This window comes from Leptodactylus fuscus, chromosome 5 (genome assembly GCF_031893055.1).
Source record: "Leptodactylus fuscus isolate aLepFus1 chromosome 5, aLepFus1.hap2, whole genome shotgun sequence".
Taxonomy (NCBI): Eukaryota; Metazoa; Chordata; class Amphibia; order Anura; family Leptodactylidae; genus Leptodactylus; species Leptodactylus fuscus.
The window spans coordinates 221,244,114-221,269,074 of NC_134269.1; the positions used below are offsets into that span (position 1 = coordinate 221,244,114).

General features: G+C 49.3%; 1 protein-coding gene across 2 annotated transcripts in view; it reads left to right on the plus strand.

The window, feature by feature from the left end:
• The window catches only part of SOX5 (SRY-box transcription factor 5), a 280,976-nt gene extending 260,611 nt beyond the window's left edge, over positions 1-20,365 (plus strand). For both annotated transcript variants that reach the window (XM_075275477.1, XM_075275476.1), the window contains 6 exons: positions 2,062-2,239; positions 9,705-9,877; positions 16,285-16,393; positions 16,850-17,023; positions 17,645-17,861; positions 19,163-20,365. In XM_075275477.1, the coding sequence (XP_075131578.1) occupies positions 2,062-2,239; positions 9,705-9,877; positions 16,285-16,393; positions 16,850-17,023; positions 17,645-17,861; positions 19,163-19,463 (1,152 nt within the window). In that variant the 3' untranslated portion in view covers positions 19,464-20,365. The remainder of the gene's footprint in view (positions 1-2,061; positions 2,240-9,704; positions 9,878-16,284; positions 16,394-16,849; positions 17,024-17,644; positions 17,862-19,162) is intronic.
• The last annotated feature ends 4,596 nt before the right edge of the window (positions 20,366-24,961 follow it).

Consider the following 24,961-nt stretch of genomic DNA (forward strand, 5'->3'; position numbering starts at 1 on the left):
CTGACATGGCTGATAACAGATAGTAATAGATTGTATTCTCCTGTCCTACAATCGGCCTCTCCTCTCCTGACATGGCTGATAACAGATAGTAATAGATTGTATTCCCCTGTCCTACAGTCGGCCTCTCCTCTCCTGACATGGCTGATAACAGATAGTAATAGATTGTATTCTCCTGTCCTACAGTCGGCCTCTCCCCTCCTGACATGGCTGATAACAGATAGTAATAGATTGTATTCCCCTGTCCTACAGTCGGCCTCTCCTCTCCTGACATGGCTGATAACAGATAGTAATAGATTGTATTCTCCTGTCCTACAGTCGGCCTCTCCCCTCCTGACATGGCAGATAACAGATAGTAATAGATTGTATTCTCCTGTCCTACAGTCGGCCTCTCCTCTCCTGACATGGCTGATAACAGATAGTAATAGATTGTATTCTCCTGTCCTACAGTCGGCCTCTCCTCTCCTGACATGGCTGATAACAGATAGTAATAGATTGTATTCCCCTGTCCTACAGTCGGCCTCTCCTGACATGGCTGATAACAGATAGTAATAGATTGTATTCCCCTGTCCTACAGTCGGCCTCTCCTGACATGGCAGATAACAGATAGTAATAGATTGTATTCCCCTGTCCTACAGTCGGCCTCTCCCCTCCTGACATGGCAGATAACAGATAGTAATAGATTGTATTCCCCTGTCCTACAGTCGGCCTCTCCTCTCCTGACATGGCTGATAACAGATAGTAATAGATTGTATTCCCCTGTCCTACAGTCGGCCTCTCCTCTCCTGACATGGCTGATAACAGATAGTAATAGATTGTATTCTCCTGTCCTACAGTCGGCCTCTCCTCTCCTGACATGGCTGATAACAGATAGTAATAGATTGTATTCCCCTGTCCTACAGTCGGCCTCTCCCCTCCTGACATGGCTGATAACAGATAGTAATAGACTGTATTCCCCTGTCCTACAGTCTGCCTCTCCTGACATGGCTGATAACAGATAGTAATAGATTGTAGTCACCTTGCTATGACAGTGAGGATGATGAGGGGTCTCGCTGGCGCTGCAGTCGGGGCCCCCGGGGACCTCGTGTCTCGCCGCTCGCACTGCTGACAGGTTCGGGGTCTGATGTTCGGGTCACTGTGAGCAGAATCACAAGCTCAGGAGCAGCAGGAATCAGTGATCTCTGTATTACCAGTGGATAGTTCTGCCCCCCATAGATCTCCTATAGATTCCCTGTAGATCCCTTATAGATCCCCTATAGATCCCCCTATAGACCTCATCTCACCATCTGTAGTCACCATTTGCTCCCATGATTCCCTGCTCTCTATGAATTTATCTTAACCCTTTTCATCCTGAGCCTTCTGGTTCAGGAACCGAATTCTAGAATTACAGTGTAGACTGATGCACTGTAGGATGGAGGTGTTGGGTGTGTGGACAGCTGAGCATACAGTCTAATCCTGATGGTGGCGCTGTCCTCTTGTCCTTCCTATGGCTGTCTCTCCAGGCCGCAGTTTATCTTCCTTCTCTAGACTACAATTTACAATAATTTGGGGCGACCCCGGCGCTGACCCCACAGAGCGCGGCGCTGATCGGAGAAGACGCGCTGACATCTGACATTGTATTAATAGAAGTATCGTCCTCACGCCCTTCATGTCATGGTGGGTGAGTGCGTCGGGAAGTGATCGCCCCTCGCACCGCCGCCGCCGTCTTACTCTTAGTCTTTGTGACTGCAGATCACTTTGCATCTTCTTTAGCGCAGCGTCCCCCGGGGGCCTGATACAAGGTTACACCCTCCTTGTGCGGGGGACCACCCTGCTGTAGTGCGGAGAGGCTGCATGAAGGGGCACCATGTACGGCCCCCCCCCCTTCTCTCTTCCTGTCTTAGTGTCAGTCTGTACTGCAGGCCTGGCATTCTATTCATCCAGGTATCCCTGCTTGATGGTGTAGGGAATTGTGGGAGGGCACAGTGATGTCATCAGTATGTGAGTAGAGGGGTGCAGGCTCTTGTGGGGGGTCCACTTTTGGGGTTGCTTTGTCACTCACCGTACCTTCTTGTGTCTTCACAGGATGACGCCGCTCAGCCACTGAACCTGTCTGCCAAGCCCAAGATGTCGGACAGTAAGTCGCCGGTGTCACCAACCTCGCCGCACATCCCCTCCTCCAGGATAAGCGGCGGGAACAGTTCACACAAGCCGTCCGTCTCCTCCACGCTCGCCAGCCCGCCCGTCAGGGTCAACTCTATAGGTAAGTGCCACATGTGGGGGTCCCCGGACTGACTGTTGTCAGGTTGTCAGACAGCCCCACCCCCACCCCCTGCACTTCTTCTATAAACCGGTTGCGCTTTCGCCGTTTTCCTTTTTATAGCTTTTTTTGTGTCAAAATACAAGATGTCGCTCGTCAGATTGTAACGCTTATGCAAATGACCCAACTTTCCTAAGTATCATCCGATGGATCTGTTTACCCGCAGGTGTCTCTTACAGACGCCGATCGCGACAGATTACGCCGACGGATGCGCAAACACACAACGAGAAACTCTAAACATGTTTGGTTGTGTTGTCAAACTGCGAGATGGGAGGAGGATGTGCGGCCATATGTGACCGCGGCCCTGTAAACAGCGCACATCCTGTGTATATACAACCGTCACATGGAAGACAGGAATCCATCGGCGGATACATTGTATCCAAAGCAGCTTAACCCCTTCTAGACCCCACTGAGCGGCTGATAAACTGTCTCATGATTAACCCTCAGTGCACTTACTGACCACTGCCCCGCCCCCGCTGTATTATGTCATAGTCTCCTTACTGACCACTGCCCCGCCCCCGCTGTATTATGTCATAGCCTACTTACTGACCACTGCCCCGCCCCCGCTGTATTATGTCATAGTCTCCTTACTGACCACTGCCCCGCCCCCGCTGTATTATGTCATAGTCTCCTTACTGACCACTGCCCCGCCCCCGCTGTATTATGTCATAGCCTACTTACCAACCAGTGCCCCGCCCCCACTGTATTATGTCATAGCCTACTTACCAACCAGTGCCCCACCCCCACTGTAATATGTCATAGTCTCCTTACTGATAAGTGCCCCGCCCCCACTGTATTATGTCATAGCCTACTTACCGACCACTGCCCCGCCCCCACTGTATTATGTCATAGCCTACTTACCAACCAGTACCCCGCCCCCACTGTATTATGTCATAGCCTACTTACCAACCAGTGCCCCGCCCCCACTGTATTATGTCATAGCCTACTTACCAACCAGTGCCCCACCCCCACTGTAATATGTCATAGTCTCCTTACTGATAAGTGCCCCGCCCCCACTGTATTATGTCATAGCCTACTTACCGACCACTGCCCCGCCCCCACTGTATTATGTCATAGCCTACTTACCAACCAGTACCCCGCCCCCACTGTATTATGTCATAGCCTACTTACCAACCAGTGCCCCGCCCCCACTGTATTATGTCATAGCCTACTTACCAACCAGTGCCCCACCCCCACTGTAATATGTCATAGTCTCCTTACTGATAAGTGCCCCGCCCCCACTGTATTATGTCATAGCCTACTTACCAACCAGTACCCCGCCCCCGCTGTATTATGTCATAGTCTCCTTACTGATCAGTGCCCCACCCCCGCTGTATTATGTCATAGCCTACTTACCAACCAGTGCCCCACCCCCACTGTATTATGTTATAGTCTCCTTACTGATCAGTGCCCCACCCCCACTGTATTATGTCATAGTCTCCTTACCGACCAGTACCCCGCCCCCACTGTATTATGTCATAGTCTCCTTACCGACCAGTACCCCGCCCCCGCTGTATTATGTCATAGTCTCCTTACTGATCAGTGCCCCACCCCCGCTGTATTATGTCATAGCCTACTTACCAACCAGTGCCCCACCCCCACTGTATTATGTCATAGTCTCCTTACTGATCAGTGCCCCACCCCCGCTGTATTGTCATAGTCTCCTTACTGATCAGTGCCCCACCCCCACTGTATTATGTCATAGTCTCCTTACTGATCAGTGCCCCACCCCCGCTGTACTATAATCCGATCTCCTTCCTGATCGGTGTCCCGCCCCCACTGTACTAGATTCCACTATCCTTATTGATCAGTGCCCCGCCCCCGCTGTACTAGATTCCACTATCCTTAATGATCATTGCCCCACCCCCGCTGTACTGGATCCCACTATCCTTATTGATCAGTGCCCCGCCCCCGCTGTACTAAATCCCACTATCCGTATTGATCAGTGCCCCGCTGTACTAGATCCCACTATCCTTATTGATCATTGCCCCGCCCCCGCTGTACTAGATCCCACTATCCTTATTGATCAGTGCCCCGCCCCCGCTGTACTGGATCCCACAATCCTTATTGCCCCGCCCCCACTGTACTATATCCCAGTCTCTTTACTGATCAGTGGCCCCACCATATGGTTGTCATACAGCTTTTCTGAGCTTCTGATTGTCAGTGAGTCTGGGTATCCACCTGTGGCGGGGGAGGGGATCACGTATAAATGACCCTGCCTGATCTGACACCCCTGAGGACGCACAATCCTTCTCCTCCTTGCAGCTTGCAGTCGGCGACCTAGTTCCGTTATTTTGTGCGTCGGCCGCGCTCGCCTAAATCTGTCTGAGATTAATTTCCCTTCTTAAAGCTTTAATTCGCTTCTGCTCTGAGTTATCCGAACGGCGTAAAACTTGGAGTCAGCGAGGAGCCGGCGGCGAGGTTTAGCCGGACTAATCTGACAGCAGCCCCTCCCCCGCCCCGGGATCAGATAGCGGCGTCCGCTAATCCAGCGAGGTTGTGTAATCCGCTCCGATTAGATACACAGATCTGACACAAAGCGGCGAGTATTAATATCGGAGCGCGGCGGCGCCGTTACCAATTCCCCTGTCTTGTAATCTCAGTGTTTTACAACAAATGCCGGGATTTGGTGTCGCGGTGCGGTAGATTACGCGATTTACCGGACAGATGGCGATTGTGCTGAAAACGGATTAGGCGGAAAGTTTTTTTCATTTTTTGTGGTATCTGCAGATACATGTTCAGGAGAACGGAAGCAGAAAAAAAATGGTGAGGGGTGGGCTGAGCAGTGATAGGTGAGGGGTGGGCGTGGCAGTGACAGGTGAGGGGTGGGCTCAGCAGTGACAGGTGAGGGGTGGGCTCGGCAGTGACAGGTGAGGGGTGGGCTCAGCAGTGATAGGTGAGGGGTGGGCTCGGCAGTGACAGGTGAGGGGTGGGCTCGGCAGTGACAGGTGAGGGGTGGGCTCGGCAGTGATAGGTGAGGGGTGGGCTCGGCAGTGACAGGTGAGGGGTGGGCTCGGCAGTGACAGGTGAGGGGTGGGCTCGGCAGTGACAGGTGAGGGGTGGGCTCAGCAGTGATAGGTGAGGGGTGGGCTCGGCAGTGACAGGTGAGGGGTGGGCTCGGCAGTGACAGGTGAGGGGTGGGCTCGGCAGTGACAGGTGAGGGGTGGGCTCAGCAGTGATAGGTGAGGGGTGGGCTCGGCAGTGACAGGTGAGGGGTGGGCTCGGCAGTGACAGGTGAGGGGTGGGCTCGGCAGTGATAGGTGAGGGGTGGGCTCGGCAGTGACAGGTGAGGGGTGGGCTCGGCAGTGACAGGTGAGGGGTGGGCTCGGCAGTGATAGGTGAGGGGTGGGCGTGGCAGTGACAGGTGAGGGGTGGGCTCGGCAGTGACAGGTGAGGGGAGGGCTCGGCAGTGACAGGTGAGGGGTGGGCTCAGCAGTGATAGGTGAGGGGTGGGCTCGGCAGTGACAGGTGAGGGGTGGGCTCGGCAGTGACAGGTGAGGGGTGGGCTCAGCAGTGATAGGTGAGGGGTGGGCTCGGCAGTGACAGGTGAGGGGTGGGCTCGGCAGTGACAGGTGAGGGGTGGGCTCGGCAGTGACAGGTGAGGGGAGGGCTCGGCAGTGATAGGTGAGGGGTGGGCTCGGCAGTGATAGGTGAGGGGTGGGCGTGGCAGTGACAGGTGAGGGGTGGGCGTGGCAGTGACAGGTGAGGGGTGGGCTCGGCAGTGACAGGTGAGGGGAGGGCTCGGCAGTGATAGGTGAGGGGTGGGCTCGGCAGTGATAGGTGAGGGGTGGGCGTGGCAGTGACAGGTGAGGGGTGGGCTCGGCAGTGACAGGTGAGGGGTGGGCTCGGCAGTGACAGGTGAGGGGTGGGCTCAGCAGTGATAGGTGAGGGGTGGGCTCGGCAGTGACAGGTGAGGGGTGGGCTCGGCAGTGACAGGTGAGGGGTGGGCTCGGCAGTGACAGGTGAGGGGTGGGCTCGGCAGTGATAGGTGAGGGGTGGGCTCGGCAGTGACAGGTGAGGGGTGGGCTCGGCAGTGACAGGTGAGGGGAGGGCTCGGCAGTGATAGGTGAGGGGTGGGCTCGGCAGTGATAGGTGAGGGGTGGGCGTGGCAGTGACAGGTGAGGGGTGGGCTCGGCAGTGACAGGTGAGGGGAGGGCTCGGCAGTGACAGGTGAGGGGTGGGCTCGGCAGTGACAGGTGAGGGGAGGGCTCGGCAGTGATAGGTGAGGGGTGGGCTCGGCAGTGACAGGTGAGGGGTGGGCTCGGCAGTGATAGGTGAGGGGTGGGCGTGGCAGTGACAGGTGAGGGGTGGGCTCGGCAGTGATAGGTGAGGGGTGGGCTCAGCAGTGATAGGTGAGGGGTGGGCGTGGCAGTGACAGGTGAGGTGTGGGCTCGGCAGTGACAGGTGAGGGGTGGGCTCAGCAGTGATAGGTGAGGGGTGGGCGTGGCAGTGACAGGTGAGGGGTGGGCTCGGCAGTGACAGGTGAGGGGTGGGCTTGGCAGTGACAGGTGAGGGGTGGGCTCAGCAGTGATAAGTGAGGGGTGGGCGTGGCAGTGACAGGTGAGGGGTGGGCTCGGCAGTGACAGGTGAGGGGTGGGCGTGGCAGTGACAGGTGAGGGGTGGGCTCGGCAGTGACAGGTGAGGGGTGGGCTCGGCAGTGACAGGTGATGGGTGGGCTCGGCAGTGATAGGTGAGGGGTGGGCTCAGCAGTTATTATGCTCCCGCTGTTGTTTGCTATTTCCGGATTCCTTTATAATATTCAGAGGATACGAAGTATCGAGTTGTGTTTTATCTGCTACAAGTGACAGTAACCCCTGCTGTGCTGAACCTGTGCGGTTCTCTCTTCGCTCCTTACTCATGTGCGGTTCTCTCTTCGCTCCTTACTCATGTGCGGTTCTCTCTATGCCCCTTACTCATGTGCGGTTCTCTCTCTGCTCCTTACTCATGTGCGGTTCTCTCTTCACTCCTTACTCATGTGCGGTTCTCTCTCTGCTCCTTACTCATGTGCGGTTCTCTCTATGCTCCTTACTCATGTGCGGTTCTCTCTATGCCCCTTACTCATGTGCGGATCTCTCTATGCCCCTTACTCATGTGCGGTTCTCTCTCTGCTCCTTACTCATGTGCGGTTCTCTCTATGCTCCTTACTCATGTGCGGTTCTCTCTATGCCCCTTACTCATGTGCGGTTCTCTCTCTGCTCCTTACTCATGTGCGGTTCTCTCTATGCTCCTTACTCATGTGAGGTTCTCTCTTCACTCCTTACTCATGTGCGGTTCTCTCTCTGCTCCTTACTCATGTGCGGTTCTCTCTTCACTCCTTACTCATGTGCGGTTCTCTCTCTGCTCCTTACTCATGTGAGGTTCTCTCTTCATTCCTTACTCATGTGCGGTTCTCTCTCTGCTCCTTACTCATGTGCGGATCTCTCTATGCCCCTTACTCATGTGCGGATCTCTCTATGCCCCTTACTCATGTGCGGTTCTCTCTCTGCTCCTTACTCATGTGCGGTTCTCTCTATGCTCCTTACTCATGTGAGGTTCTCTCTTCACTCCTTACTCATGTGCGGTTCTCTCTCTGCTCCTTACTCATGTGCGGATCTCTCTATGCCCCTTACTCATGTGCGGATCTCTCTATGCCCCTTACTCATGTGCGGTTCTCTCTCTGCTCCTTACTCATGTGCGGTTCTCTCTATGCTCCTTACTCATGTGAGGTTCTCTCTTCGCTCCTTACTCATGTGCGGTTCTCTCTTCACTCCTCACTCATGTGCGGTTCTCTCTATGCCTCTTACTCATGTGCGGTTCTCTCTTCGCTCCTTACTGATGTGCGGTTCTCTCTATGCTCCTTACCCATGTGCGGTTCTCTCTATGCTCCTTACTCATGTGAGGTTCTCTCTTTGCTCCTTACTCATGTGCGGTTCTCTCTCTGCTCGTTACTCATGTGCGGTTCTCTCTATGCCCCTTACTCATGTGCGATTCTCTCTCTGCTCCTTACTCATGTGCGGTTCTCACTATGCTCCTTACTCATGTGCGGTTCTCTCTATGCTCCTTACTCATGTGCGGTTCTCTCTTCGCTCCTTACTCATGTGCGATTCTCTCTCTGCTCCTTACTCATGTGCGGTTCTTTCTATGCTCCTTACTCATGTGCGGTTCTTTCTTCGCTCTTTACTCATGTGCGGTTCTCTCTTCGCTTCTTACTCATGTGCGGTTCTCTCTATGCTCCTTACTCATGTGCGGTTCTCTCTTCGCTCCTTACTCATGTGCGGTTCTCTCTATGCTCCTTACTCATGTGCGGTTCTCTCTATGCTCCTTACTCATGTGCGGTTCTCTCTGTGCTCCTTACTCATGTGCGGTTCTCTCTATGCTCCTTACTCATGTGCGGTTCTCTCTATGCTCCTTACTCATGTGCGGTTCTCTCTATGCTCCTTACTCATGTGCGGTTCTCTCTTCGCTCCTTACTCATGTGCGGTTCTCTCTTCGCTCCTTACTCATGTGCGGTTCTCTCTATGCTCCTTACTCATGTGCGGTTCTCTCTATGCTCCTTACTCATGTGCGGTTCTCTCTATGCTCCTTACTCATGTGCGATTCTCTCTCTGCTCCTTACTCATGTGCGGTTCTCTCTATGCCCCTTACTCATGTGCGGTTCTCTCTTCGCTCCTTACTCATGTGCGATTCTCTCTCTGCTCCTTACTCATGTGCGGTTCTCTCTGTGCTCTTTACTCATGTGCGGTTCTCTCTATGCTCCTTACTCATGTGCGGTTCTCTCTGTGCTCCTTACTCATGTGTGGTTCTCTCTATGCTCCTTACTCATGTGTGGTTCTCTCTGTGCTCTTTACTCATGTGCGGTTCTCTCTATGCTCCTTACTCATGTGCGGTTCTCTCTTCGCTCCTTACTCATGTGCGGTTCTCTCTATGCTCCTTACTCATGTGCGGTTCTCTCTCTGCTCCTTACTCATATGCGGTTCTCTCTCTGCTCCTTACTCATGTGCGGTTCTCTCTATGCCCCTTACTCATGTGCGGTTCTCTCTCTGCTCCTTACTCATGTGCGGTTCTCTCTATGCTCCTTACTCATGTGCGGTTCTCTCTCTTCTCCTTACTCATGTGCGGTTCTCTCTCTGCTCATTACTCATGTGCGGTTCTCTCTTTGCTCCTTACTCATGTGCGGTTCTTTCTATTCTCCTTACTCATGTGCGGTTCTCTCTATGCCCCTTAATCATGTGCGGTTCTCTCTATGCTCCTTACTCATGTGCGGTTCTCTCTATGCTCCTTACTCATGTGCGGTTCTCTCTTTGCTCCTTACTCATGTGCGGTTCTCTCTCTTCTCCTTACTCATGTGCGGTTCTCTCTTCGCTCCTTACTCATGTGCGGTTGTCTCTGTGCTCCTTACTCATGTGCGGTTCTCTCTTTGCTCTCGCAGATATCCTCTCCTCCATCACGTCCACCGGTTACCTAAATGACCATGACGCGGTGACGAAGGCGATCCAGGAGGCGCGGCAGATGAAGGAGCAGCTGAGGAGGGAGCAGCAGGTCCTGGACGGGAAGGTTTCGGTGGTGAACAGCCTGAGCCTGAACAACTGCAGGGGGGAGAAGGTGAGCGGGCGCCGCGCCTTATGGGGGGTGTTAGCGCTTTACTCCCTGCTGCAAATTCTGTGAAATATCTGGGTTGACTTAGAAATAAGAGAAAAGCCGGAGAGTTAGTGAGATCAGAGCGAGGAGCGAAACGGGAGGGGGATCAGCGGCTAAGACTCTCCAGGAACAGCCGCTGACTGACACCAGGATGAGCTGCGGGGGGTGTAAGCCGTAATCGTGTGTCAGGGGGCGACGGGGCCGCGCTACAGCGCCAGTGACAAGCCCTGTTATCCCGCTAAACGCTCGCAGTGATTACAAGATGACAAGATCCGCCTGTCACACCGCGTTACACACAACCCGACAGACACACTTTGATGTAGGAAATCGAAAAGACGACTGCGAGTGTGCGCTGAGTCTAAGGGACTGAACCCCCCCTACAGGTGCTGCTAGTCTATTACTATCTGTTATCAGCCTTGTCAGGAGAGGCCGACTGTAGGAAAGGAGAATACAATCTATTACTATCTGTTATCAGCCATGTCAGGAGAGGAGAGGCCGACTGTAGGACAGGGGAATACAATCTATTACTATCTGTTATCAGCCATGTCAGGAGAGGCCGACTGTAGGACAGGGGAATACTATCTATTACTATCTGTTATCAGCCATGTCAGGAGAGGAGAGGCCGACTGTAGGACAGGGGAATACAATCTATTACTATCTGTTATCAGCCATGTCAGGAGAGGCCGACTGTAGGACAGGGGAATACAATCTATTACTATCTGTTATCAGCCATGTCAGGAGAGGAGAGGCCGACTGTAGGACAGGAGAATACAATCTATTACTATCTGTTATCAGCCATGTCAGGAGAGGAGAGGCCGACTGTAGGACAGGGGAATACAATCTATTACTATCTGTTATCAGCCATGTCAGGAGAGGAGAGGCCGACTGTAGGACAGGGGAATACAATCTATTACTATCTGTTATCAGCCATGTCAGGAGAGGAGAGGACGACTGTAGGACAGGAGAATACAATCTATTACTATCTGTTATCAGCCATGTCAGGAGAGGAGAGGCCGACTGTAGGACAGGGGAATACAATCTATTACTATCTGTTATCAGCCATGTCAGGAGAGGCCGACTGTAGGACAGGGGAATACAATCTATTACTATCTGTTATCAGCCATGTCAGGAGAGGAGAGGACGACTGTAGGACAGGAGAATACAATCTATTACTATCTGTTATCAGCCATGTCAGGAGAGGAGAGGCCGACTGTAGGACAGAGGAATACAATCTATTACTATCTGTTATCAGCCATGTCAGGAGAGGAGAGGCCGACTGTAGGACAGGGGAATACAATCTATTACTATCTGTTATCAGCCATGTCAGGAGAGGAGAGGCCGACTGTAGGACAGGGGAATACAATCTATTACTATCTGTTATCAGCCATGTCAGGAGAGGAGAGGCCGACTGTAGGACAGGAGAATACAATCTATTACTATCTGTTATCAGCCATGTCAGGAGAGGAGAGGCCGACTGTAGGACAGGGGAATACAATCTATTACTATCTGTTATCAGCCATGTCAGGAGAGGAGAGGCCGACTGTAGGACAGGAGAATACAATCTATTACTATCTGTTATCAGCCATGTCAGGAGAGGAGAGGCCGACTGTAGGACAGGAGAATACAATCTATTACTATCTGTTATCAGCCATGTCAGGAGGGGAGAGGCCGACTGTAGGACAGGAGAATACAATCTATTACTATCTGTTATCAGCCATGTCAGGAGAGGAGAGGCCGACTGTAGGACAGGGGAATACAATCTATTACTATCTGTTATCAGCCATGTCAGGAGAGGAGAGGCCGACTGTAGGACAGGGGAATACAATCTATTACTATCTGTTATCAGCCATGTCAGGAGAGGAGAGGCCGACTGTAGGACAGGGGAATACAATCTATTACTATCTGTTATCAGCCATGTCAGGAGGGGAGAGGCCGACTGTAGGACAGGGGAATACAATCTATTAGTATCTGTTATCAGCCATGATATGACACATTGAGCTCTGATTCCTCACCCTGTATAAGTATCAGAGCGGTTGACCACATATCCCAGCATGCCCTGCATTGCTCGTGTACTCTCTTTAGTAGATCCTCAGTGTCAGTGACCTGTAGATTATAACTTGACTTCTTAGATTTTGCCGCTTCTTACAGAAGTTTTTCAGAAGTTGATCGCTACTTTAAAGCCGTTAATTTGGCGGTCGCGGTCTGAATGGCGATGGCGTGCTTTCATGTACGGATAAGGAGTGATGGCGAGCAGAAAGGAATTTATGTAGAGATATTTAAGCTTTCTTGAAAGGAGCTCAGAGCTGAGATTCGTCGCCGTGTACGAGAAGCTTTAACACTCCGCCTGATGCTAATGTAAAGTGACTGCAGCTGCTCCTCGCTAGCGCCCCCACATTGCTCTTATTAATATAGTGCATTGCGCTGAACGGAGCACTCAGTAACCCTCCATCTGCACCTCTGAGCTCCCCTTCCCCGTATCCCTCTTCTTGTATCCCCTTCCCCGTATCCCTCTTCTTGTATCCCCTTCCCCGTATCCCTCTTCTTGTATCCCCCTCCCCGTATCCCTCTTCCCGTATCCCCCTCCCCGTATCCCTCTTCCCGTATCCCCCTCCCCGTATCCCTCTTCTTGTATCCCCCTCCCCGTATCCCTCTTCTTGTATCCCCCTCCCCGTATCCCTCTTCTTGTATCCCCCTCCCCGTATCCCTCTTCTTGTATCCCCCTCCCCGTATCCCTCTTCTTGTATCCCCTTCCCTGTATCCCTCTTCTTGTATCCCCCTCCCCGTATCCCTCTTCTTGTATCCCCCTCCCCGTATTCCTCTTCTTGTATCCCCTTCCCCGTATCCCTCTTCTTGTATCCCCTTCCCCGTATCCCTCTTCTTGTATCCCCCTCCCCGTACCCCTCTTCTTGTATCCCCCTTCCCTGTATCCCTCTTCTTGTATCCCCTTCCCTGTATCCCTCTTCTTGTATCCCCCTCCCCGTATCCCTCTTCTTGTATCCCCCTCCCCGTATCCCTCTTCTTGTATCCCCCTCCCCGTATCCCTCTTCTTGTATGCCCCTCCCCGTATCCCTCTTCTTGTATCCCCCTCCCCGTATCCCTCTTCTTGTATCCCCCTCCCCGTACCCCTCTTCTTGTATCCCCCTTCCCTGTATCCCTCTTCTTGTATCCCCTTCCCTGTATCCCTCTTCTTGTATCCCCCTCCCCGTATCCCTCTTCTTGTATCCCCCTCCCCGTATCCCTCTTCTTGTATCCCCCTCCCCGTATCCCTCTTCTTGTATCCCCTTCCCCGTATCCCTCTTCTTGTATCCCCCTCCCCGTATCCCTCTTCTTGTATCCCCCTCCCCGTATCCCTCTTCTTGTATCCCCCTCCCCGTATCCCTCTTCTTGTATCCCCCTCCCCGTATCCCTCTTCTTGTATCCCCTTCCCCGTATCCCTCTTCTTGTATCCCCTTCCCCGTATCCCTCTTCTTGTATCCCCCTCCCCGTACCCCTCTTCTTGTATCCCCCTCCCCATATACTCCTCTCATCTTCTCCTTGGAATTTTCAAGTGACAACCGATCAGATTGCTTTAGACAAGGAATAGTCTCGGATCGGGTCTTGGGGTTGGACTCGGGAGCCCATTAGAATCCTTGCGACACTGAGGAGATTGGGGTGTACGAGGGGCAGGGGCGATCATTGTGCTGAGGTGAGGGGGAGGGGGCATATAATCCCAGGCTGTAGCCCCTGATAATCCCCTTAATACAGTTACATTGTATAACCCTGGACTACAACTCCCAGCAGGCCCTGACAGTGGTCATAGTTACATCTGGGGTCACAGGTCAGCTAGTGCTGCTTTCAGGCTACTGACCCCCCCCCCCCCCCCGCTGGGGGAGGGGCTGATGGGTAATAAATGGTTAATTAGAGGAGGTTTTTTTTATCTTTCTGTTACTGAAGCCAAAATATTCTGGCAGAAGCTAAAAGTAGAAAATTGTAGAAGAGAGCGCGAGATGGTCCGAGGTCAAATCCGACCCCGAATCCCTGCACATTCCGGCCGGTGTCACCCCCAGACCCCCCCTCCCCCCCTGCTTGTAAATGTTTCCATTTCATTCCGATACGTTCAGGTTTCTCATTAGTAAATGTCTTTGTTTTTCTCACTGAAGGATTTTTCTTTTTATCTAATTATTATTTTTTTTGTTTGTTTTTTGTGATATTTTTTACTTTATTTTTTTATTTGTGGTTTTGAGTTTTTCTTTTTGCCGATTTTTTTTCTTCATTTTTTTCGTTTTTCTTCCTATTTTTTCTGTTTTTAGTGATTTTTTTTCATTATTTCTTTCTTAATGTTTTTGGTTTTTATAGATTTTTTTATATTTTTGTTCCTCTCTTTTCCACTATTCCTCCTATTTCTTATGTTTGTCTTTTCACTTATTTTTATATTCTTCTTCCTGATTTTTTTACAGTTTTTCTTCTTTTATGTTTTTCTTCTGACTTTTTCCATTTGTATTTTTAGTGATTTTCCTTTTTTTTTCTTCTTCCGGTTTCTTACGTTTGTCTCGGAGATTTGTCTCTTTCTGCGTTTTCGTCTTCTCGGTGACTTCCCTTTGCGTCCCCTCTCGCTCCTCTTACTTTCCGCTGGGTGTTTGCCAGGGGTCTCCATCTGCCCGGTGTGCCGCCTGTGCGGGGCGTTGTGGCCGGGTGTTACCCTCTCGTGCCCGCTGCGGGGGTCAGTAATTAGGAGGTTTGGTGCGGCCCTTGGCCTGTATTTACAGCTGTGCCTTGTCTATGGCGCGGAGCGGTATTTTCACAGATGGTCAGTAATATAGATGGCGGTACAGCCGCGTACACTCCCGCGTTTGTCACCGTGCCATAACTTCCAGCTAATGAGAGCCCACGCATGGCAGAGACTTATTATGTGCGAGCGCCGGGGCCTGAAAATGATTTCGTTTTATTTTTCTAATGACAGCAAGGTAACGCGATCGGCGGCGGCGGCCCGGCAATAACTTCTGCTGACTGGTGGCTGCTTCTTCCAGGATCTCCAGTCATTGCTGCGGGGTCTGCGGCCGCTCATACAGTATATGGGGGGGGGGGGGATTTACTTACCGGCTGTCAGAAGTAAAGGGAACGTTGTTGGGTCTCAGTCATTCACTTGTGAGGGCTGCAGTTTGTGCTCCAGAGCTGCTCGCCAGCCTATAGTTATACCCCGATGCTTCTCACCCTCCCCTTTAGTCTTTGGGGTGTCCCGGGTGTTGATCGGTTTATTACACCCACATGAGAGCCCACGGGGCCCCAGGATCTGAGACTGCAGACGTCTCCTCTTAGTGAACCCCTTCATGTCAGTGGAACTGTCTCTTTTCACTGTTTAATTGCCCCTCCTCCACTGAGTCCGGCACAGTTAGAATTTCCTCTCTCGCCCCCTCCATTCCTGAGCAATCAGTGCTGGTAGTTTTGGAGTCTGATATGTAACTAGGCTCCCTAATAACAAGTGGGCGGTGTCAGGAAGGAGCAGGCAAGGGGGCGGGACTCAATCAGAGGTGGAAAGTCTCATAGCTCAGGATTACTCCTGATTAGAGCTAAGAGTCCCGCCCCCTTGACTGTTCCTCCCTGGCACCACCCACTTGTCATTAGGGAGTCTAGTTACATATCAGACAGCAAAACTACCAGCACTGATTGCTCAGGAATGGAGGGGGCGAGAGAAATAATTCTAACTGTGCCGGACTCAGTGGAGGAGGGGCTATTAAAGGTGAAAGGTCCTCTTTAGTTTGTGAGAGCAGCAGTTTGTGCTCCGGAGCTGCTTTTCTAATGAGTGTAAGCAGCCATGTTGGAGTTGTGCTGTGGTCTGTAGTTACCCAGTCACACACCTGCCCTCCCCCCACCTTCCTGTATATTGGACTGTACTCAGACAGATCGCTGCCCCTGGTGGCCATGTCTATGATATGTTGGTGGATACAGGAGAGCTGGGTGCTCGCTCGCTCCTCGCCTGCCCCCTGGACGCCCTTGCTCTATGTAGCGTGCTGAGATCCAGGACGCGGCGGGGGGATTATTGTCCGTTATCTGCTGCAGATTCCAGATATTGGGTGGGGGGGATTAACACTCGTCATTTCTTCCTAAAGAGATAACTAATTAGTCATTAAACATGGCGGCGGCGCTTTCATCCTCTCTGGTGGTCTCTGCGCTGCCGAGCTTTTACTGAAATAATAGAGACCTATAAAAGCTCAGGCGGGGGAGGGGGCAGCGGCCGAGCCAGCGCGCACAATATGTTCCCTTTCACTTTCCTGTGACTTGTCTTAGAGGAGAACTAGAGGGCAGAGCGGGGACGCCGGCGGCCATCTTTGGGGGTAATGGGGATTTCTGGGGTTCGGTATGTGACAGGTTTGGCTCATTCTCTCCCCCTGCAGGATAAAGCCTCATTGGATTGTCTGTCGCAACAGCTCGCGGTGCGCCAAAGTGATGACGGCAAACTCGGCCACACCATGATGGACTTCAATCTGAGTGGAGACTCTGACGGTAAGTGTGCGCTCAGGGGCGTGATGATATTACAGCCAGCGCCCCACATTGTATAACTATACACACCCCACCCACATTGTATAAGTATACACACCCCACACACATTGTATAAGTATGCACACCTGTCATCTCTTTCACACATATATTGTATAAGTATACACACCCGGCAGCTCACACACAGACACATTGTATAAGTATACACACCCGGCAGCTCACATACACATTGTATAAGTACACACACCCGGCAGCTCACACACACATTGTATAAGTATACACACCCGGCAGCTCACAACACTCTGTCGCTATCGGCTTCCATCTCCGATGGTTCTTGTTTTCTGTCCTGACCCCAAACCTATTGCCCCCCACCCCCATGTATTACCCCCCACCCTCATGTATTACCCCCCACCCCCATGTACTACCCCCATCCCTGACTCATGGCTCATGTCTTTCCTGCAGGAAGTGCTGGGGTGTCAGAGTCCCGGATATATCGGGAGTCCCGAGGACGTGGAAACAGCGAGCCGCATATCAAGCGGCCAATGAACGCCTTCATGGTGTGGGCAAAGGACGAGCGCAGGAAAATCCTCCAGGCCTTCCCCGATATGCATAACTCCAACATCAGCAAGATATTAGGTAAGGGGCCGCCCCTCGTCCACAGCTGATACGGGACAGGCACTTGCGGCGGGCTGACATTTGCGGCGTCTCCGGAGAGCGCGGCTGACATTTTACAGGCTCTGAAGATCTGGTCTTAATCAGCCGGCCCCTGAAATTGTTAACAGAAGGAATCGCCTCCGACTGCTTGGCCGGCGATCAGCAGCGAGCGCACACAGCTTTCTTTCATTACACGTACAGTAGTCGCAGACAATGTGCAAATTCATTGCAGATCACGTAAAAAAAACATCAAACCCCCCCCTCCTCACCCGCCGCCCCCGACCGGAAAATAGAAACAATGTAACAAGTGCAGAATGGAAACAATGTGTCTGAGACAAAACATGGCGACCAGGATCGCACCGCTCAGGCCCAGTGGGTATGGTGCAGACCCGCCACACACAAGCCGCTGTGTTAGAGGTGTATTTAGGTGGGGGGGTGGGGGGGTATATAGGACTAGTGGTAGGATAAGAGGCCCGCTTATAGGAAGATGGCAGTCCTGGTCAGAGGATAGAGGGTGAGGGGAGTCCTGGTCAGAGGGTGAGGGGAGTCATCATGGCCGCCTTGTTTTCTGGAGACATATAACGCGGCGTTCTTATATTTCAGGATCTCGCTGGAAAGCCATGACAAATCTCGAGAAGCAGCCGTACTACGAGGAGCAGGCCCGGCTCAGCAAGCAGCACCTGGAGAAGTATCCGGACTACAAGTACAAGCCACGGCCAAAGCGGACATGTCTTGTAGACGGCAAAAAGCTGCGGATCGGGGAGTATAAAGCAATCATGAGGAGCAGAAGACAAGAAATGAGGCAGTACTTCAATGTTGGGTAGGTGACATCTAGATATTACCTCTTATCTAACCTATCTCCCTCTCCTCTCTGTCCATCTCTTCCCTCCTATCTCTTGTATTTCCCCCTCTGTCCTATCTCTCTCCATCTCTCCTCCTCTCTCTTTTCTAGCTCTCATATTTCTCCCACGGCTCTACCTCTCCCTTTTCTTTCTTTTTCTTTCTATCGTTCCTTATCTCCTATATCTCTCCCTCTCTTCTCCAACTCTCCTTTATATGTCTCCTATCTCTCCCATCTCTCTCCTCTATCTCTCCCATCTCTCTCCTATCTCTCCTCTATCTCTATCTCTCTCCTCTATCTCTCCTATCTCTCCCATCTCTTTCCTATCTCTCCCCTCCACCTCTCCTATCTCTCTCCTCTATCTCTCCTATCTCTCTCCTCTATCTCTCCCATCTCTTTCCTATCTCTCTCCTATCTCTCTCCTCCATCTCTCCTATCTCTCTCCTCTATCTCTCTCCTCTATCTCTCCCATCTCTCTCCTCTATCTCTCCCATCTCTCTCCTATCTCTCCCATCTCTCCCCCCTATCTCTCCTATCTCTCCTATCTCTCTCCCCCCCCCATCTCTCCTATCTCTCCCCTCTATCTCTCCCCTCTATCTCTCCCCTCTATCTCTCCCCTCTATCTCTCCCCTCTATCTCTCCCCTCTATCTCTCTCCTCTATCTCTCTCCTATCTCTCCCCTCTATCTCTCCCCCTCTATCTCTCCCCTCTCTCCCCCCTCTCTCCCCTCTATCTCTCCCCTCTCTCCCCTCTATCTCTCCCCTCTATCTCTCCCCTCTCTCCCCTCTATCTCTCCCCTCTCTCCCCTCTATCTCTCCCCTCTCTCCCCCCTCTCTCCCCTCTATCTCTCCCCTCTCTCCCCTCTATCTCTCCCCTCTCTCCCCTCTATCTCTCCCCTCTCTCCCCCCTATCTCTCCCCTCTCTCCCCTCTATCTCTCCCCTCTCTCCCCCCTCTCTCCCCCCTATCTCTCCCCTCTCTCCCCTCTATCTCTCCCCTCTCTCCCCTCTATCTCTCCCCTCTCTCCCCTCTATCTCTCCCCTCTCTCCCCCCTCTCTCCCCTCTATCTCTCCCCTCTCTCCCCTCTATCTCTCCCCTCTCTCCCCTCTATCTCTCCCCTCTCTCCCCCCTATCTCTCCCCCCTATCTCTCCCCTCTCTCTCCTCTATCTCTCCCCCTATCTCTCTCGTCTCTCTCCTCTATCTCTCCCCTCTCTCCTATCTCTCTCTCTCTCTGGATCTTTTATCATTATTGCTGATACAATTTCTTTCCTAATTTTGCAGCCAACAAGCCCAGATCCCGATCACCCCGACGGGCGTCGTTTACCCTGGAGCCATTGCTATGGCGGGCATGCCATCACCTCACCTTCCCTCTGAACATTCGAGCGTCTCTAGTAGCCCCGAGCCCGGCATGCAAGTCATCCAAAGCACCTACAGCTTGAAAGGAGACGAGCCCCACATCAAGGAGGAGGCTCCGACCGACGACATCAATGGCGACATCTACGACGAGTACGACGAGGAGGACGACCCAGATGTAGATTACGGCAGCGACAGCGAACATCACAGCGCGGAGCAGACCAACTGATACGGGGGGAAAGTGTAAACTTATGAGGACTTGTCAAAGCCCAACCCAACCCCCCCGTATCAGCGGCTCTTCGAGTACACTGACTGTTACTACAAACTGGGACGCCAAGCGACAAACCCGCCAACCCCGAGCGGTTGTGATGGAAAAAACAATCATTTCCACCAAAAGAATGGGATAAGCTATGGGTAACATACCTGCCAGTAATCAGCTGCTCCGCACTGACGTCTTACCCGGAAAAAAAAAAAACTTTTTTTTTTTCATATTAAAAAAAAGAAAAAAAAAAATTAAAAAAAAACTTTATGGCTGTTTGTTCGAAAATGTTCTAGAAATTCTCACTCAGGTACACAGTGCCAACAAGTGGCTTGTGAATGTGTTTTGTCGTTTTGTGCTAAAGTTTAAAGAGGAATAAGATTTTATTAATTTTTTTTTAATTTTTTTATTTTTAATTTTTTTTTTTTTTTATGGTAATGCACCTGACAAATAATGAGGCTCCCGGCGACTCCTTCTCAGTGTTGTGGGCGGATCCAAAGGACTGCCGCGTGTGGAAACCCCGCCTCCTCCATCCAATCTCCACCCCTTACATATCATGGGTTGTTTTTTTTTTGTTTTTTTTTTAGCAAGTGCCAAATCTGTGCCGAATCTTCTGCCGTTTTTGCTCCGTCTTACGTTAGGACAGTGTTACTAAGTCTTAGACAATCTCGTAGAAGAACTGACAAGTGACCGGCAGCTCGGAAGACTCCATTCTTTTTAGTTTATTTTTTTTGGTCACAGTTCTCAGGTGTGAGAAAAAATTTTTTTATGAGTGCGAGCATGTCAGGAGACTGAACCTGGGATCTAATCCCGTCTCCTGCTCCTCGCCAGACGACAAGACGCCTTTAAGGAATATTTGCACTTCAAATATCTGAGAAAAAAAAACCAGAAAGAAAATTAGATTTTGGAATAAAAATAGCAAGTTTTTAAAATGGTAAAAACTTTTTATAAAAATATATTAGCTCTTAAACTAGACGTCCGATTTGGCCCCCGGTCGTTATTTTTCATGGCCAGATGGAACGACCTCCGAGGCTTCGGAAAGAGCAAAAAATTCTATAGATGTAAAATTTTTTGGAATTTTTTTTGTTTTATTTCCTTGACAATGCTACAAACACTACAAATGAACCCCCGACAGACACGACATCCTCGGGATTCCTGGCCGTGTCCCCTGGATAGTGACGTCACCTCTTACAGATTCCGATCGCACCGCGCCATATCCCCCCCCCCCCCCCCCCCGGGAAAGGTTTTTGTTTTGTTTTTTTTGACCTCTTTAAATTAGGGAAGTTGCAGAAATGGCTGAAAACTTTTCAATATTTTGCCTGCTGGAAAAAAAAAAAAAAATTCTAAAAAAAAAATCAAAAACGTTTTTGAGATGCTGAAGCGGCCCCTGTAATATTTTGGGTTAGTTGTGCTTCTCCTGGGCCGCGCCGTGGCCTCGCTGGATCTCGCATGTCCTCCTCCTTGCTGATGTTTTTGGGTTTTCCATGTCCCGCGGCTCCCGGATTAGTAAATTATGGCTAATTTATTTTATTCCTGATTTTTATCTTATTTTATTCTCTCGCTGTATTTAAGATTTTATTGTATTTTCTGGCCTTTTAACCCTTTCCGGCGGTCGCTCCGTTTCAGGCCATGTTGGATTTTTTCCTCGGGACTTTGCTTAGGATTTCCAGACGCATTTCCATATCTGACGTTCGCGGGACATGAGGAGCTTTGTGTGTTTTTGTCTTGTTTGCTCGATTATTCATGTGTAGAAGGTGAATTTTTATTTTTTTTTTGTGACTGGTGCGTCTGTCTCACATTGGCTTTAATGGCCGTCGTGTAGGAATACGGGACTCGGGGCTACAAAAATACTTTGTGTGCGCTCCAGGTAGTTGCCACCAAGGCGGCCGCGGGAGAGGCCAAAGCAAACAGTGATTCTTCTATGGGGCTACACATCACGTCTTGGCCGCTCCTTCTGATCCCTGTTTTTCTTGGCTACAATTTGCAATTTCTTGCCAAAAGTTAATTTTGTTAAGAAACTTTGCCAGTGGGTCGGGCACATGAGCGGCCGCCAACCCCGCGCAGCCATTTTCCACTCACCTCTTTTTCAATTGAAAAGTCAACATTGACCCGAGCGTTGGCGAGCCGTGGCGGTGTACGCCGGCCTCAGCAGGGGAGGTGCGAGGGGGGGGGGGGAAGACATTAGTAAATTGTATCAATGGGGTAAAAAACACATTCAGGTCAGAGGTCGAGAATTGTTGTCTGAATTTTGTAAAATAAGGAGAATTTTTGTAACAAGTGAGGAAGATTCCCGGAATGGATTGGAACGTTTCTCGTGTCTCTCTTTAGAGGTCGGGATTTTTTTTTCTAAGTGTTTCGTTTTGGTTTGTGAATTGACTAACTATGGAACAAGTTTATTCTAAAAATTAAAAAAAAAAATTCATCTGAACCTGGAAAGTTTTAAGCAAAGTCCGAGGATGAACCTGCTGTTTTTGAAAAAATCCAACATGATCCACGTAAATCCGTCACCGCAACTTTTTGCATCACGTGACCTCGGAGCGACTTGTTCTGGAAAATGCTGAATTTTAGGTTTAAGAAAAAAAAAATATATAGATTTTTGTTTTCCTTCTCTGATTCCACTTTCGGTGGCGTTGGGCTGTTGTTTAGGTTTTTCCTTTGTATCTTGTGTTTTTTCCATCCCCTCCCCCGTTCCCCGTGAGATTATATCGGAAGGCGCTGAATCCTGAGAGACGGTACAGCCGGCGCCGGCCCCAACCCGTCACCCCCAATATCTCCTTCTGATCTTATCACCAGATATTATTTTATTTATATCCAATTTATTTTTTATATTTTTAGGATTTTTTTTTGCAGATTTTCTTGGTTATAACATCTTTTTTGTATTTATGTTGGGAGAGAAATAATATTCATGGACTTTTTGTATTTGCGTTCCGGTGGCTGCCGATTTTACGAGTTTTACCCATGAGTTTCACTGAAGAAAAATAAAATAAAATCAATTCTTTTGGGTTTAGACGAGAAAGAAATGACAATCAAAGCGAAGTCGTGCGAATCTGCGAATCTGCGAATCTCCATCTCACTTGAAATTTACTAAGAAATAAGTCTGTAAATAATAATAACATAGAGAATAGATTTCTATTTTGTTCATAACACATAGTGTAATATAAGTTGTATATTTTCATGTTTTTTTCTGTTTATCAGTCATTGCCACAATAATGGGAAAAAAAAAAAAAAAAGAGGATTTATTGTACTCAGAAAACTGTGCGTTTCAGACGTCCCGGTCTCCGCGTTTCCCTTTTTCAGTATTACTGCCCTGCAAGGCACCAATAAAACAACAGATGTGTTCATAGCTGCCGCGCCTGCTCGCCTCTTATTTCACCCCAGACAATGAGGGCTTTATGAGTCCTCGCAACGCAACACACACCGATCTGCACGGCCACCAGGCTGCAATATTCATGCGTACACCGTCCAGGCAATACATTCTAGCTATTCGTACAAGACAGAGGTCTAAGTTTTTAATCAATACATCTTTTTATTTATTTTGTTTTTGTAATTTTTTTAAAATATGAATACATTTTATTTATTTCTAAAATTTTAGTAAACTTTTTAAAAAATTAATACATTGTCAAATTTTTGTAATTAAAAAAATTAACTTTTTTTAATTTTTAAAAAAATAATAGTTAATTTCTAAAATTTTAGTAAACTTTTTAAAAATTAACAGTAAAATTTTTGTAATTTTAAAAAATATTAATACATCTTTTACATTTTTTAAAAATATTAATACATTTCTAAAATTTTAGATTTTTTTAAAATTAATACATTGTCAAATTTTAAAAAATTAATACATTAATTTTTTTAATTTTTAAAAATATTAATACATTTTATTTCTAAAATTTTAGAAGATCTTTTAGAAAAATGAATAGTCAAAATTTTGTAATTTAAAAAAAAACACATTTTATTTATTTGTAATGTTTTTTTGTATTTTTTAAATATTAATACTTTATTTGAAAAATGTTTGTAATTTTTTAGATGAATACATTATTTTTATTTGTAGATTAGATTCTTTTTTATACTAATTTTATTGTTTAGATTTTTCTTTATGTGATAGTTATTTCAACACATTTTATTTATTCTCACTTTTGTGTTTATATTTTTACACTTTTCCTTCCACTTTTTTGGATTTCTGGCATTACGTTTATTTTCTGGCTTTTTCTCTTCTCCTACATGTTATTCTACTCTGCGCGTTGTAGAGATCACTCAGCTTTCCTAGCCCCGAGATGACATCACATTTCTCCATCAGTTGGATGTTCTTTTATTTGTCCTGATTTTTATCCGATTGTTTTGTGGAGGGAAATAATTATTTACTTTCTAATTTAGACGCAGAAAATAAAATAAATCTTTGCTCCTGGTGCGGCCCAAACTGATGGAGAGAACGGTCACTCGTAGCAATGTTACACTTTATTTCTCTAGAATTGTGAATGTTTTCATAACTAATATTTTAGGTGTAGCATATATCATATTAGAGAGGGATACAGGGGTGTATATGAGGTTACAAGTCACATCAGATACAGTGTATACTATAGGTTGTATTAGATATGGGATAGATCACATTATATAAGGTATACAGGTATATAATAGGTTACATATGACTTATGTTACAAGTCATAGTAGATACGGTGTATGGTATATATTATATTAATAATAATATGTTACATATAGTGTATGATCCAAGTCACATCAGATACAGTGTATGGGATAGATTGTATTAGATATGGGATAGATCACATTATATAAGGTATACAGGTATATAATAGGTTACATAGGAACTATGGCACAGGTCATGTTAGATATGATGTATGGGATATATCATATTAGATATGGGATAGAGGTGTATATAATATGCTACATATAGTGTATGATACAAGCCACATCAGATACAGTGTATGGGATAGGTCACATTATATAAGGTATATAGGGGTGGAATCTCTTATTCCGTACTATTACTCTGACATCACAATAAGTCTATAACACATAAGGGAGCCCCAGCCTCATCCCATTCACCCCAGCCTCATCCCGTTTGCCCCAGCTTCATCCCGTTTGCCCCAACCTCATCCCGTTTGCCCCAGCCTCGCCCCTTTCACCCCAGCCTCATCCCGTTTGCCCCAGCCTCATCCCGTTCGCCCCAGCCTCATCCTGTTCGCCCCAGCCTCATCCCTTTTGCCCCAGCCTCATCCTGTTCGCCCCAGCCTCATCCCTTTTGCCCCAGCCTCATCCCGTTTGCCCCAGCCTCATCCCGTTCACCCCAGCCTCATCCTGTTCGCCCCAGCCTCATCCCTTTTGCCCCAGCCTCATCCCATTTGCCCCAGCCTCATCCCGTTTGCCCCAGCCTCGCCCCTTTCACCCCAGCCTCATCCCGTTTGCCCCAGCCTCGCCTCTTTCACCCCAGCCTCATCCCGTTTGCCCCAGCCTCATCC